At 35.1% G+C, this 12,886-nt stretch overlaps 2 protein-coding genes across 7 annotated transcripts; one reads left to right on the top strand and one right to left on the bottom strand.

Moving 5' to 3' along the window:
* The first annotated feature begins 1,608 nt into the window (after window positions 1-1,608).
* On the top strand, window positions 1,609-8,724 carry LOC110711114 (sucrose synthase 7-like). Of its 4 annotated transcripts, XM_021889482.1 has the most exons (16): window positions 1,609-1,955; window positions 4,152-4,284; window positions 4,423-4,577; window positions 4,662-4,854; window positions 4,931-5,049; window positions 5,139-5,355; window positions 5,434-5,529; window positions 5,620-5,793; window positions 5,892-6,008; window positions 6,083-6,249; window positions 6,497-6,721; window positions 6,818-7,384; window positions 7,532-7,670; window positions 7,762-7,818; window positions 8,243-8,266; window positions 8,355-8,724. In XM_021889482.1, the coding sequence occupies exons 2-16, from the start codon at window positions 4,177-4,179 to the stop codon at window positions 8,529-8,531; spliced, it is 2,535 nt and encodes an 844-aa protein (XP_021745174.1). In that variant the 5' UTR covers window positions 1,609-1,955; window positions 4,152-4,176; the 3' UTR covers window positions 8,532-8,724. The 4 variants fall into 4 exon arrangements, with proteins under 4 accessions (XP_021745174.1, XP_021745173.1, XP_021745177.1 ...); XM_021889481.1 differs by lacking the exon at window positions 1,609-1,955 and having other exon boundaries at window positions 3,691-4,284; XM_021889485.1 differs by lacking the exon at window positions 1,609-1,955 and having other exon boundaries at window positions 3,691-4,284; window positions 7,762-7,848.
* Window positions 7,823-12,819, bottom strand: LOC110711115 (protein ROOT PRIMORDIUM DEFECTIVE 1-like). Of its 3 annotated transcripts, XR_002509269.1 has the most exons (4): window positions 11,314-12,819; window positions 10,585-10,663; window positions 10,420-10,500; window positions 7,823-7,899 (listed from the first exon to the last, which is right to left on the bottom strand). XR_002509269.1 is itself a non-coding variant. In XM_021889486.1 (2 exons), exon 1 carries the CDS (start codon window positions 12,597-12,599, stop codon window positions 11,331-11,333), a length of 1,269 nt encoding a protein of 422 aa, XP_021745178.1. In that variant the 5' UTR covers window positions 12,600-12,819; the 3' UTR covers window positions 10,104-10,500; window positions 11,314-11,330. The 3 variants fall into 3 exon arrangements, 1 of the variants encoding a protein (XP_021745178.1); XR_002509270.1 differs by lacking the exon at window positions 10,585-10,663; XM_021889486.1 differs by lacking the exons at window positions 7,823-7,899; window positions 10,585-10,663 and having other exon boundaries at window positions 10,104-10,500.
* Window positions 12,820-12,886: the final 67 nt, after the last annotated feature.

Genomic DNA, 12,886 nt, shown 5'->3' with positions numbered 1-12,886 from the left:
TCCTGGATGACTCGTTGCTGAAACGAGTCAAGTAGTCTCGGAGGCTCTCATCCTCCGCTTGCTGCAGGCCCATCAGCTCTGCAGGTTCACTTTTTATAACCAAAAGTTCATATTTTTTTAAAATGTTAACTTTTTTACATGTTAATTTTTTAAAACTACAAGTTCATTTTTTTAGTTGTTCGTGTTTATTTACTACATGTCTAGCTATCCTATGATTGTATGATAATCATGTTCATATTTAATATACTAAATAATGTTTTTTTTTTTTTTGGTTCTTTTTTTTTTTCGTGTTCACTTTTTATTATTAAATATTCATATTTTTTGTACGTGTTCATTGTTTATTACTTAATGTTCAATTTTTTGTATGTATACATATTTTTTTAGGGCTATTTTACCAAATGTCATTGAATACATAATAAATTCATCAAATGCCATCAAGGTTTTCAAAATTCACCAAATGCCACTGACAAACAGTACAATGACACCTCGTGCCATTAATTGCATATGGACGTTAGTTCTCCGTTAATGTAATTCTTATTTCACCAAATGCCATTACTTTGGAAAATTATTTCACCAAATGTTATTACTTTTTAAGATACACAATAATCATTTATTTTAATGGATAAAAAAAATTCTCGATTTTCGTGACGAAAATTGCTTGGTAAAGTTTTGGGGGGCATTTTGATCCTTTATGAATACAAATTAAGCTCATAATTGGCAAAAAAAATAACGTAAATGCTCCGTTTTGCGTGTCGAAAATATCTTGATTAGCGTGTCGTTATTTTTAAACCATGAAAATTGATTGGGTAAGGTTTGGGGGTCATTTTGATCCTTTATGAGTTCAAATTAAGCTCGGAATTGACAAAAAAAAAAAAAAAAAAAAAGGTGTATGCTACGTTTTGCAATTTTTCCGGCAAAAAAATTACGATCTCAACATACAAAATGGGGCATATACGCTACTTTTTTTTTGTCAATTCCGAGCTTAATTTGAATCCACAAAGAGTCTAAATGACCCCCTAAACCTTACCCCCAATCAATTTTCATGGTTAAAAAATAACGACAGGCTAATCGAATTTTTTTCAACACACAAAATGGAGCATTTACGTTATTTTTTTTTTGCCAATTTCGAGCTTAATTTGTATCCATGAAGGATCAAAATGACCCCCAAAACCTTACCCGATCAATAACAACACGTTAATCGAGATATTTTTTAACACACAAAACGGGGTGTTTACGCTATTTTTTTTGCCGATTCCGAGCTTAATTTCTATCCATAAAGAGTCAAAATGACCCCCAAATCTTTACCCAAAAAAATTTCGTCACGGAAATCGAGAAAAAAAAATTTATTTTTATAAATTAAAATAAATTATTAAAATGAACCAATCGTATCATGATATAATCTTAATGACTAACGGAGTTAACGACCATTAGTCATTAATGGCATTTGATGATTTTTTTTAAAGCTCAATGGCATTTGGCGAATTTTGAAAACCTTAATGTTATTTGGTGAATTTTTTAAGTACTCAATACCATTTGGTGAAATAGCCGTATTTTTTATTAAAAATGTTCATTCTATAGGTTGTGATCCTAGCTAGGGTCCATAGTAGACTAATTGACAGCCCCTACCAGGGGCGGAGCTAGAAGGGGACGAGTGGGGACACTTGTCCCCCCATTTTTAAAAAAAAAACAAAAGAACGAAAAAGGCGCTGCTAAGACAGAAAGAAGAAAACAAATGCAAAACAAACCCTAACTTTTTCAATTTTCATCTTCTCTCTCTTCGAAGGTCGCCAATCCCTGTCGTCGCCCGTCGGAAGGTCGCCGTTCGCCGTGCTCCGGTGCTCGGGGTTTCAGGCGACAGCTCGGTCTTCGCAAATCTGAAGTTTGCAGGCTCGCAGCAGGCTCAGCTTCACATCAATTCGCAATTCGTAATTTGCCCAAATCAAATATCAATGGAGGTATGTATTATGCAAATCTGAATTTCATTACTTGTTTAATTGTTTTATACTTTTATTGTGGATTTGTCATTTGTGGGTATTGAATTGATTAATGATTTTTGAAGTTTGAACTCTGAAGTATTGAGCTTATTGAATTAAAATAGAAATGTTTAATTTCTGAATTATTGGTGTTGAAGAAATGTTTAATTGAATTGATTAACCGACTGTTTCCCCTGTTGTCGTCTGCGAATTGGACAATTGGTGTTGAAGATTTGATTTATAGTTTATATACGATTTTGATAGTTTAGTTAGTATTCTGTTTCCTCTTTTGGATTTAAGGGATGGTTAGTATTCTGTTAATATTAAGGTTCTTGCTTTAAGAGATGGTTAGTATTCTGCGAATTGGTGTTGAAGATTTCAGTTTTATACTTTGTTTCCCCTGTTTTTTAAATTATTGAAATGTGTAGTTGAATTAGAAATTTAGAATCTTAGGTTTTGTTATTATGTAATGATGTGTATTGTGGTCTTGTGGAAATTGATATATAATTTTCGATTTAATTAGGAAATGTCAAAAGATTCACCAAATTCAAACAAATTCAAGTCAACTAAACAACCCGATCTTCGACAATTCTTGTTTAAAAGAACGAAACTCGAAGAATGAACGTGTAATTTTAATGTAATGTTTATGTAATTTTTTCATCATTTTGAATTGTATGACTAAGTATTTATTTTTATTTTGAAATTTTAATATTAAGTATTAACCAATTTGTGTGTGATTTTTTTTTTGTTTTTATTTTTTGTTAAGGTTTTCGTAAGTTAAGCATTTTGTTCCCCCAAGTTGAAAATCCTGGCTCCGCCACTGGCCCCTACCCATGTTTAAGTTTTAGTAATCTGAGAAAGGTAAAGGATAGTTCTACAATGTTATTGTAGCTTCTATCGTCTTTTAATCAGACTATACCATTGTTTTATCAACCATTCATATAATTGACTAAATAAATTGTGAAAAATTTCTTCACAATATAAAATAGTAAAACTAGAAAATATAAGTAAAATATGCTATTCTATCCTCATTATAATACCTCAGTGAAAGGTCGACCTCATATTCGGTGCTAGTATTTCACAAAAACAAATTATAAACAGTTCTTTTCACACACACAAAAGAAATAAAAAAGGGTTAAAATGTAAAATCCGACAAATTTTAATATTATATTGGCTACAATAATTTTGTAGCAATAGATAACTATTGAAACAAAGTGTGTTTTAGGTGTGAATTTTGTGAAAATCACAAAGTTCCACATTAGTGGGAAATGAAAGTTTTTCCTTCTTTGGGAAATGAAAGTTTTTCCTTCTTTATAATGTAGAGTGTGGTATACTTGGGTGTGGCCCAAAGGCTACCCACATTTTGTGGAGAGGGCTACCCAAGGCCCGTTTTAATTAGAGATTAAACGGCTCAAAATTTGCTCACCGATTTTACACACGTCAAAAAATATTAGAGGCAGTATTGTGAATGTTCTAAAGAGAGCGACATAATCCGCGACTCAGTCTTATTCCCGATAACATTGTTCTTATTATTTTTGTTCCTGTAGTTCCGTTTAACAATAAGTCAATAACCCAGTAAAAATGCAGAATCTACATCTCCATCTTTTGTCAAAAAGACAGATAATAACTTCATACGCTTACATTAGATCATAGACTCACAGTACTTTAGTACTCATCAAAACTTCATAAATTCCTTACGAAAGTATTAAATTACTTGCATGGCTTGGACAGGCAAAGAATACGACTAAAAGAAGGAAAGAAAGTAGAAAAAGTAAAGCAAAATATGTTATTCTAAACATAGTATAAACAAGGTATCTCCCTTCTCCAATGCATTCTTTTCAGGAGATTCTTACTAAGGAATAATGTTCTTGCCCTATCCAATACCTTTGACGTATTTGTAAGGATTTGTGTTTCTCGTCCAACCGCTTACTCGTCTTAGACCACCTTCTTAAACTATATATACCCGGGCATCGGGCATCAACTTCACAAATCATAGCCAAAGATAAGTAATTTCAATTCCCCCTCCCCTAAGATACTCAAAAACATTGAGTAATTTAGTTTACAGAAGCTAGACATTATGGCTGCTTCACCAGCATTGATGAAATCCGACTCAATAGCTGATAACATGCCAGAAGCATTGAGGGAAAGAAGATACCTAATGAAAAAGTGTTTTTCTAGGTATTTACAACAGGGGAAACGGTTGATGAAGCTTCATCATCTTATGAACGAGCTTGAGAAATCCATTGATGACCCTGCTGACAGAACTCAAGTCTTAGAAGGCACACTAGGCTACATTTTGTGCTCGACTCAGGTATATTACATTGGAAAAACACATGATACGATGACCAAACCAAACACATCTTTTTCTTTCCCTTCATTTTTCTCTTCCTTTTAAGAGGGTGAAAGGTAACTTGCTGGTATCTAAAAGTTTCTCTCTGAAAATACACAGGAGGCGGCTGTTGTTCCACCCCATGTTGCCTTCGCAGTTAGACCAAATCCTGGCTATTGGGAATACGTTAAAGTAAATGCCAACGATCTCACAGTCGAAGGCATCAATGCAACTGAGTATCTGAAATTCAAAGAGACCATATATGATGAGAAATGGTAGTTTTATCATTGATATATTAACAGAATTCCACTTCTTCAAAAATGGTGCTTACAACAGAATGTTTTGTGTGAAAACTACAGGGCCAAGGATGATAATGCACTAGAGGTGGACTTTGGGGCACTCGAATATTCTACCCCACGCCTTGCTTTGTCTTCTTCAATAGGAAAAGGAATATATTTTATATCAAAGTTCTTGAGTTCAAAGCTCTACGGAGAGAAGGAGGCTGCAAAGCCTCTTGTGGAACACCTCCTGTCAATGAAGCACCATGATGATGTAAGAACACAAACTAACATAACAACATGCAATTATTTTGACACTATTGCTCATATATTAAATTTTACCTTGGCAGAAACTAATGATCAATGAGACACTGAACACGCCAGCAAAGCTCCAGGCCGCACTGGTTGTGGCTGAGGTGTTTCTTTCATCATTTCCTCCGGATACACCATTTCAAACCTTCGAGTTGAGGTACAACATTATGACTTACACATCAGAAAAGGAATTATTTCTTTTACCAAAAATTAAATAAAAATGACTTATACCAATATTTTTAACAGATTGAAGGAGTGGGGTTTAGAGAAAGGATGGGGTGATACTGCAGCAAGAGTCAAAGAGACTATGCACTTTCTCTCCGAGGTGCTCCAGGCACCCGACCCAGTAAACGTGGAGAATTTCTTTGGCAGGCTTCCAACAACTTTCAATGTTGTGATATTCTCAGTACATGGTTACTTTGGTCAAGCAAATGTTCTTGGCTTGCCAGATACTGGGGGCCAGGTATGTTTCTGGTAGCTAAAACAGCCTGCAAAAGAAGCATAAAGTACATGAGTAAGACTAATGTTAATGCTTTTGCAGGTGGTTTATATTTTGGATCAAGTCAGAGCATTAGAAGAGGAATTACTCATCAGAATCAAAAATCAAGGGCTTAGTGTAAAGCCTCAAATTCTAGTGGTGAGTACAATCACAATCTCAAATGAAATCATTATTTCATTGAAAATTATGAAATTCGAAAGTATAGCTGATTGGTGAGGTGTAATACAGGTCACAAGGCTAATACCAGATTCTCAAGGAACCAAGTGCAATCAGGAACTAGAATCAATTGAGGGCACCAAGTACTCTAACATTCTTCGCGTCCCATTTAGGACAGAGAATGGAATCCTCCGCCAATGGGTTTCTCGTTTTGACATATATCCATACCTTGAGAAGTTTACACAGGCATGTGGCCATTAAATTATATATTGACTTTCCAGGTTTTGAGATCATTATAAATCACTCTGATTGTTAAGTACTACTTCTCTTTCATATGACACCAGGATGCCACAATCAAAATCCTTGAGCTTATGGAAGGAAAGCCTGACCTTATAATTGGAAATTACACAGATGGAAACCTGGTTGCGTCTCTCATGGCAAACAAGCTTGGAGTAACACTGGTAAAATAGCATCAAATAACATAGCAAGAATCATATATCTCTGTTTTGTTATTCATCATTTATCTTGAAAATAGGCCACCATAGCACATGCCTTAGAAAAGACGAAGTATGAAGATTCAGATGTTGGCTGGAGAAAAAAGGATTCCAAGTACCACTTTTCATGTCAATTCACAGCAGATATAATAGCAATGAATTCAGCAGATTTCATCATCACGAGCACATTTCAAGAAATTGCAGGAAGGTCAGACACTGAGACTTGATACTTCTTACTTTAAGTTCTGACAAAATATGATTTTATCAGCACTATCCGGAGCATAAAGCAAGTTTATCAGATCTATACATAGATAGTAATCCAACTTCAATGCTAGTTAAAGGCTTAAAGCTATGTTTATAAGTTTTAATCACAATTTCTGGCTGTTAGCCCTAGGACAATAAATTTGAAAAAAATATCTGACCAAGAAATACTATATGGAGTTGATATTTTGCAGCAAAGAAAGACCTGGCCAGTATGAAAGCCATGCAGCATACACTCTTCCAGGACTATACAGGGTGGCTTCGGGCATCAATGTCTTTGACCCCAAATTCAATATTGCTGCACCTGGAGCAGACCAATCTGTCTACTTTCCCTCCACAGAAGCACAGAGACGATTCACACAATTCCATCCAGCGATTCAAGAATTACTGTACAATAATAAGGATAATGATGAACACATGTAAGTACAAAAGGATACAAAACCTGTATCTAAGTATCATACTAGTAAGATAACGTTCTTCCAATCATCGGCAACTAAGTATTTTTTTTCTAACAGGGGATTTCTAGAAGACAAGAAGAAACCCATCATTTTCTCCATGGCAAGGCTGGATACAGTGAAAAATATTACTGGACTGGTTGAGTGGTATGCAAGGAATGACAGACTCAGGAGTCTGGTCAACCTTGTTGTTGTGGCAGGTTTCTTTGATCCCTCAAAATCCAAAGATAGAGAAGAAATGGCTGAAATTAAGAAGATGCACTCATTGATAGAGAATTACAAATTGAATGGCCAATTTAGATGGATCGCTGCCCAGACTGATAAGTACAGAAACGGGGAGTTGTATCGTTTCATTGCTGATACACGAGGTGCTTTTGTGCAACCTGCTTTATATGAAGCTTTTGGTCTCACAGTCATTGAAGCAATGAATTGTGGATTGCCCACTTTTGCTACAAATCAAGGGGGGCCAGCAGAGATTATTGTTGATGGTGTCTCTGGCTTTCATATTGATCCCCACAATGGAGATGTGACAAGCAACAAAATTGCTGACTTTTTCCAGAAATGTATGAATGATGATGAATACTGGAATAAGGTCTCAGCAGCCAGTTTACAGAGAATATATGAATGGTAATAGCAATATAAATATCTCAAAGAAAATTTAATCCAACCAACAGAACTATTAGTCAAATGAATCATACTTGTATGTCGCTGGTCACCGTATTCCTTTGAGACAGGGCATTTATTGTTGTTTCCATTTCTTGTACTCTTGTGCAGCTACACATGGAAGATATATGCGAACAAACTGCTAAACATGGGATGCATGTATACCTTCTGGAAAATGCTGAACAATCAAGAGAAGCAAGCCAAGCAAAGATACATCCAAATGTTCTACAATCTTGAATACAGGAATCTGGTATGTTTCATTTCCATTAAAAATAGGTCATATCAGCTCCATACAAGATACACTTCATTAAGGTTATTTTACTAATAAAAACCTGTTGCAGGTGAAAACTGTACCTATCCCAAGCTATGAAGTTCCAAAGCCAGCACCAAAGCCAATAGTAAGGCCGCAGCCACCCAAAAGGCATGCTGTTATTCTCTCCATATATAGTCTTCCTTCATGCAATAAAACTTGATTGTTCCTACATTATAATGATGGGAAGCCTAATTTTAGAAATAAAGTAATTTTCTCATCAAACTAAGTATAGAATGCCATTTTTTACAAACCTCATGTTTTTACTGTAATTACTATTCTTTTCCCTCTTTTTTTCCTTAACAAAAGCTATCATAAAACTAACTTGAAATCATTCCAAATTTGTAACTTACGGACATAGAACCTCCCAATAATCTAGATATAAACAGACTTAATGTGTTTGGCTCATTCAGAGTAAAACAGGATAGCAGGAATGTGTGTCCTAATTCTTCTCTTTCTATATTCCCATAATATTACCATTGACTAACACAATCTCTCATTTCCTGCACCAGGCGGCCGACAACTCGGATACAGAGGTAAACGGGGGCATAGAAATCAATGACTTGAAATACTGTTTTTTCAATTTTATACTTGACATAATGCAGTGTCATTTATGACTTTCAGGTGGTTCGGAGCTTAACTCAGCACATGGCACAGTTTGAAACTTCCCCAAGAAACACGTATGCAGCTGTATACAAAGTCATTTCGAAGCTGCTCTTTATCATTGTCCTACTGCTCCTCTTTCTGATGTGTTGGACTCATTTCTCAACTTACCAAAGTCAAAAGGCATTGCCTTTCTGAATAAAGCTACCTCAATGCTATTGTAATTAATCTTAACACATATTCAAAAATTGGATGTTTCCCGACTACAGAATAAAGCATACATGTTGTATACTAAATAAACTAAATGTAAACATCAGAGAGATATACTTCAACTACAAATTGGAATATGTAATACTCTTTTATCTTCGTATTTCTGTTAGAAAAATCTGTACATCTTTTATTTTGTATCTAATTTTCTTTTCGGCCACTCCCCTCCCATCCCAAAACCAAAAAAGGGAAAAGAAAGAAAATTTCGCAGGGTGGGGAGTTGTGGTAGAAGTACGGTGGCTAAAATGACTATCACAAAGAAAATTGAAGTCTATGGAAGAAACACCAAAGGCTAATTTATCAACCTGATCCTATATTTCCACAGAATAAGAACCCCTATGCCAATACCATAAAGATACGTTAGTTTTACATAACTAGACAAATAAAAATATAGAAAAAAATCACCTATCATTTAAACAGACGAGTGAATAACTCACCCCACTTGATAAATTGACAAGTGCACAGTTTTTTCCAAAAAAAAGTCTTAAAAGTAGCATACTCATAGCTTGAAGGAGTGGGGTGCTCTAGAGCATAAAGGAAGTTAAATCACAACTACTCTAAAATGCAACAACTGTCATTAATAAAGAGTAGAATAATTAATGAAACGTGAGAACTAAAACGCAATCTCGTACAAGAGGTATTTCCGTCCCAAATCTCTTATGCACTAATTAAGTCAACATCAATTAAATGCATGATTCATATACAGGATCGCCTTGGTTTAAGTTATTCCTACCAACCTTCAACCTTGTTCGTAAATTGACAGTTAGATCTGCAAGCATTTGGTAAGCTTTTAAAGCAAGTAAAAAAATCTCTAGCTATTCTCCACTCTTAAGAGATCTTAACAAGCTAATCAATATTTAGGAAAATTTATTTTAATAATTTGGGATAGGCTTCATAGCATAGCATTTCCACTCACCTTCAGGCAGTAATACCTTCCAAACATTGCTATAATCAGAATTAAATTTTATATAAACTGAGTTACAAGGTTGAAGAGTTTTCACACCAGCTGGATTATGTTCTTGAATTTTTTGACGTAAATATGAAAATTAAACACTTAACAATAACTGCTTGAAGATAAAAATCTTTTTGAAATTAACTCCTCTATTGTACAGGGAAATAAAACTTGCAGCCAACAGTAGTAAAATATTTTAGCTTAATCAAAGCGTTATAGATATTCTAGGCACTGCCTCGTATTTACTTTGGGCACAATATAGGATTAATAGGAACTTGTTTCAACAAATTTGGTGGGCAGTGACAAATAGTGAATTAGCTAATGGATTTGTGAGAAATTTTGCGAGGAAGGTTCCATACCATTGTCAACATGCAACTCCACCCAAAAATACGTGATATTCTTTATAAATCTTCAAAACCAATTTGAGACGGAGTTACATTAACATGAACTCTGGCATGTGACTTTCCTTGCAAAACTACACAAACTATTTACCATCATTGACTACCAAATGTGTCATCATGAGAAATAATAGCTTTTTGAAACCCCGGGATACTTTGGTTATCATGATCTTAGATTTGTAGCATTATCTTGCATGTTTGTTCTTGTCAAATATCCACCATGGAACATTTATATTCATACTTGTCATCATATTCCCAAACTTGAAGCCAAAATTTCATTGATAAATATTTGTAACAAGATATATGATCATTTGAAGATTCCACAAAGTTACATTCGGACTATTGGTACTTGAGCACCCATTAAACTAATACAAAGTATTAAAGCAGGCAGCATCAGAGAACATGGAAACAGACAATATGGAAATTAATTACATTCTAAATATGAATCTTGTTGTGCCAGTTAGGTTACCTAGCCAAGCAGGCTGCTAAAATCTTCAGGGATTGTACCAATACCAAAGTTAGAAATCCATCCATGAACCTTTGCATCTTCCTGCATGCACATAACAAAAAAATTCAGGTCATCAAAGAAGTGTTTGTCATCTAGCAACCACAAGCAACAATGTGTTTCTCTTACATTAAGATCAGAAATGATTTCCAAGCAAAGGATAACATCAATAGTTGCCTCATCTGGACTACAGCCTCCCATATAGTGCCTACAGTAACACAAAGAAGCTCTACTTACCGCATTATTAAAGAAATTCCTCACCAAGAGGTATTAAAACTTTAAGAGCCATACATTATTTTAGATTAGTACTACCATATTAGTATTTCTTTTAACATGCATTATTGAAGATAAGGTCAAACTCTGCTTGAGTTCCTGCAATCTGCCCACATTCAGATAGTTCTACTTAGTTGACATATTCTTTCTGCACAAGCCATAGACATATACTGACCAATAGACTTAAATAAAGCTCGTCTACATTATTGCTCCAGATTATTCCAAAACCATTCTGATATGAATAGTAATATGATGAAAGGATGACCAGCAAAAATCAGAACTTCAAACCTACAGCTGAAATGTAAAGATGACACTCAAGTTTACCAACAAACATCAATGGGATCTTCATTCTTTAGAAATAATGACTCTTCACTTGAGTTCTAGCAACATTTTCACTGAATTATGTGTAATATTTAACTACATAACAACCTGTGCTTTAAATAAACTTTTCAATAGTTCCACACAAAACGATGGTATGAAGAGTTTGCTCAGAAACTTGACAATATTACTAGAATAAATAAATCTCAAGTTGTAACCTTAAGCAATAAGATGATATAAATGCACTAGATGCACACATATCCTCACCAGCATTCACAGCAGCTTCAATCATCAGTTTTCTCTAACAGCGGAATGACCCAGTCTCCATCTTTTGTTCCTTCCACAATCTTATCAGTTTCTGCACATCTTTTCTTCTCATAAGTTGCTTTGTCAGCCTTTAACTCATTAGTATTGCGCCTACCAAGCAACATGAGGTCCATCATTTTTCTTCGGACATTATAGAACGGGTTAGATTCAATCAAATCACCTTTGCTATAAGCCTCTCTAAGATAAACTGTCTGAGTGTCACCTTTAGTAGAGATATAGAAAATCCCAGGGTGCTTTAACAAGAGTTCGCGAAAATTAACCTCAATCCCCAAATCCTTCCGGAAATGTACAATTCTTTCAACATCCATCATTTTCTCAACAGTCAAGCTCAGAAACTCATGTAAAATTCCCACAACTCTTTTCTCAAAACGCTCAATCCCAGCTTTAGTACGACTCTGTTTAACCTCTTTTTCATAAGGTTTCACATAAGACAATCTTTGCCAATTCTTTAGCTTGTCTTTAAAACTTTTCTCTATAACATAACCTGTAGGAAAATTTATAGGGAATGCATACTTAGTCTCAAATTCACTCAACCATTTCTCCTTGTACTCCTTTTCCCTCCACTTTTCAACACCCCCAACTCCCAAACTTTCATCCCTCTCAACTAAAGCCACAACCTCAAGATCAACCAGCTTAAAATTATCCGTATACTTTCCTAGTATCGACTCTCTAAAATCCACTGGCAACCCCAACTCTCGCCTCACCAATCGTAAGGCGTGTAAATGAAGCATACCCTCTTTCGACATCATCAAAAGCTTCTTAACCCGCTTAACATTATCCAATTCACACTCCTCCATCACAACCCTCTCTTCCTCAATCAAAGCCTTCATCTTTCTTGTAACACTACAACACACATTCTTCCTAACAGGGTGCGTAAATACATCAAAAACATGCGGATAATTTCCAAGAAAATCACCCATACTAACATTAAGACCAACTACATTAGTCCAACGAGACATAATTTGAACAGAAACATAATGGCGTCTTCTCTGAGACATTAAGTCGAACAGGTGGAGTGCAATATTGAGTTTCCTGATTTGGGATGTTATTAAATCAAGTTTAAGGACCCGGGTTCGATTTTCTAACCGGGTTTGAGCAGTATTCGCGGGTTTTTTCCATCTTCTTTGAATGAAGAGGTTGAATGGGCCAAATTGGATTGGTGATTCAGGTAATTGGTGTGAATAAATAGGGTTTGTTCGAAGATATTTGAACAGTATTGCTCTCATGGCGTAAGAGAAGAGAGAGATCAAGGAAGTGGGTGTAAGGTGGTGGTGGTCGCCGGCATCGGTGGAAGTTGCTGATGGACTTGCTGTAGATGCTGGCAAGAGTGGCAACTATCCTCTATATCAACTGTATGTCTTCCCCGCGCTTTAAAATTTATTTCCGGAGTAATTTATACTGATTAAAACTTATTTTTATTGATTAAAACTTTTTTTTTTTATTAAACTGAAATTATTTTACTAAATTAAACTTATTTCTATTTAACCGAAATATTTTAACTGAATGGAAATTA

This window comes from Chenopodium quinoa, unplaced genomic scaffold (assembly GCF_001683475.1).
Source record: "Chenopodium quinoa cultivar QQ74 unplaced genomic scaffold, ASM168347v1, whole genome shotgun sequence".
Lineage (NCBI taxonomy): Eukaryota > Viridiplantae > Streptophyta > Magnoliopsida > Caryophyllales > Amaranthaceae > Chenopodium > Chenopodium quinoa.
The sequence above is the reverse complement of the archived record's forward strand: the minus strand, read 5'-3'. Positions and strand labels throughout refer to the sequence as shown.

Coding starts and splice junctions, on each gene's coding strand:
- LOC110711115 (XM_021889486.1), bottom strand. CDS start 12,599: ATGAGAGCAATACTGTTCAAATATCTTCGAACAAACCCTATTTATTCA.
- LOC110711114 (XM_021889485.1), top strand. CDS start 4,051: ATGGCTGCTTCACCAGCATTGATGAAATCCGACTCAATAGCTGATAAC. Junction 4,855..4,930: donor CAATGAAGCACCATGATGAT/GTAAGAACACAA, acceptor TTACCTTGGCAG/AAACTAATGATCAATGAGAC. Junction 6,722..6,817: donor AAGGATAATGATGAACACAT/GTAAGTACAAAA, acceptor TTTTTCTAACAG/GGGATTTCTAGAAGACAAGA.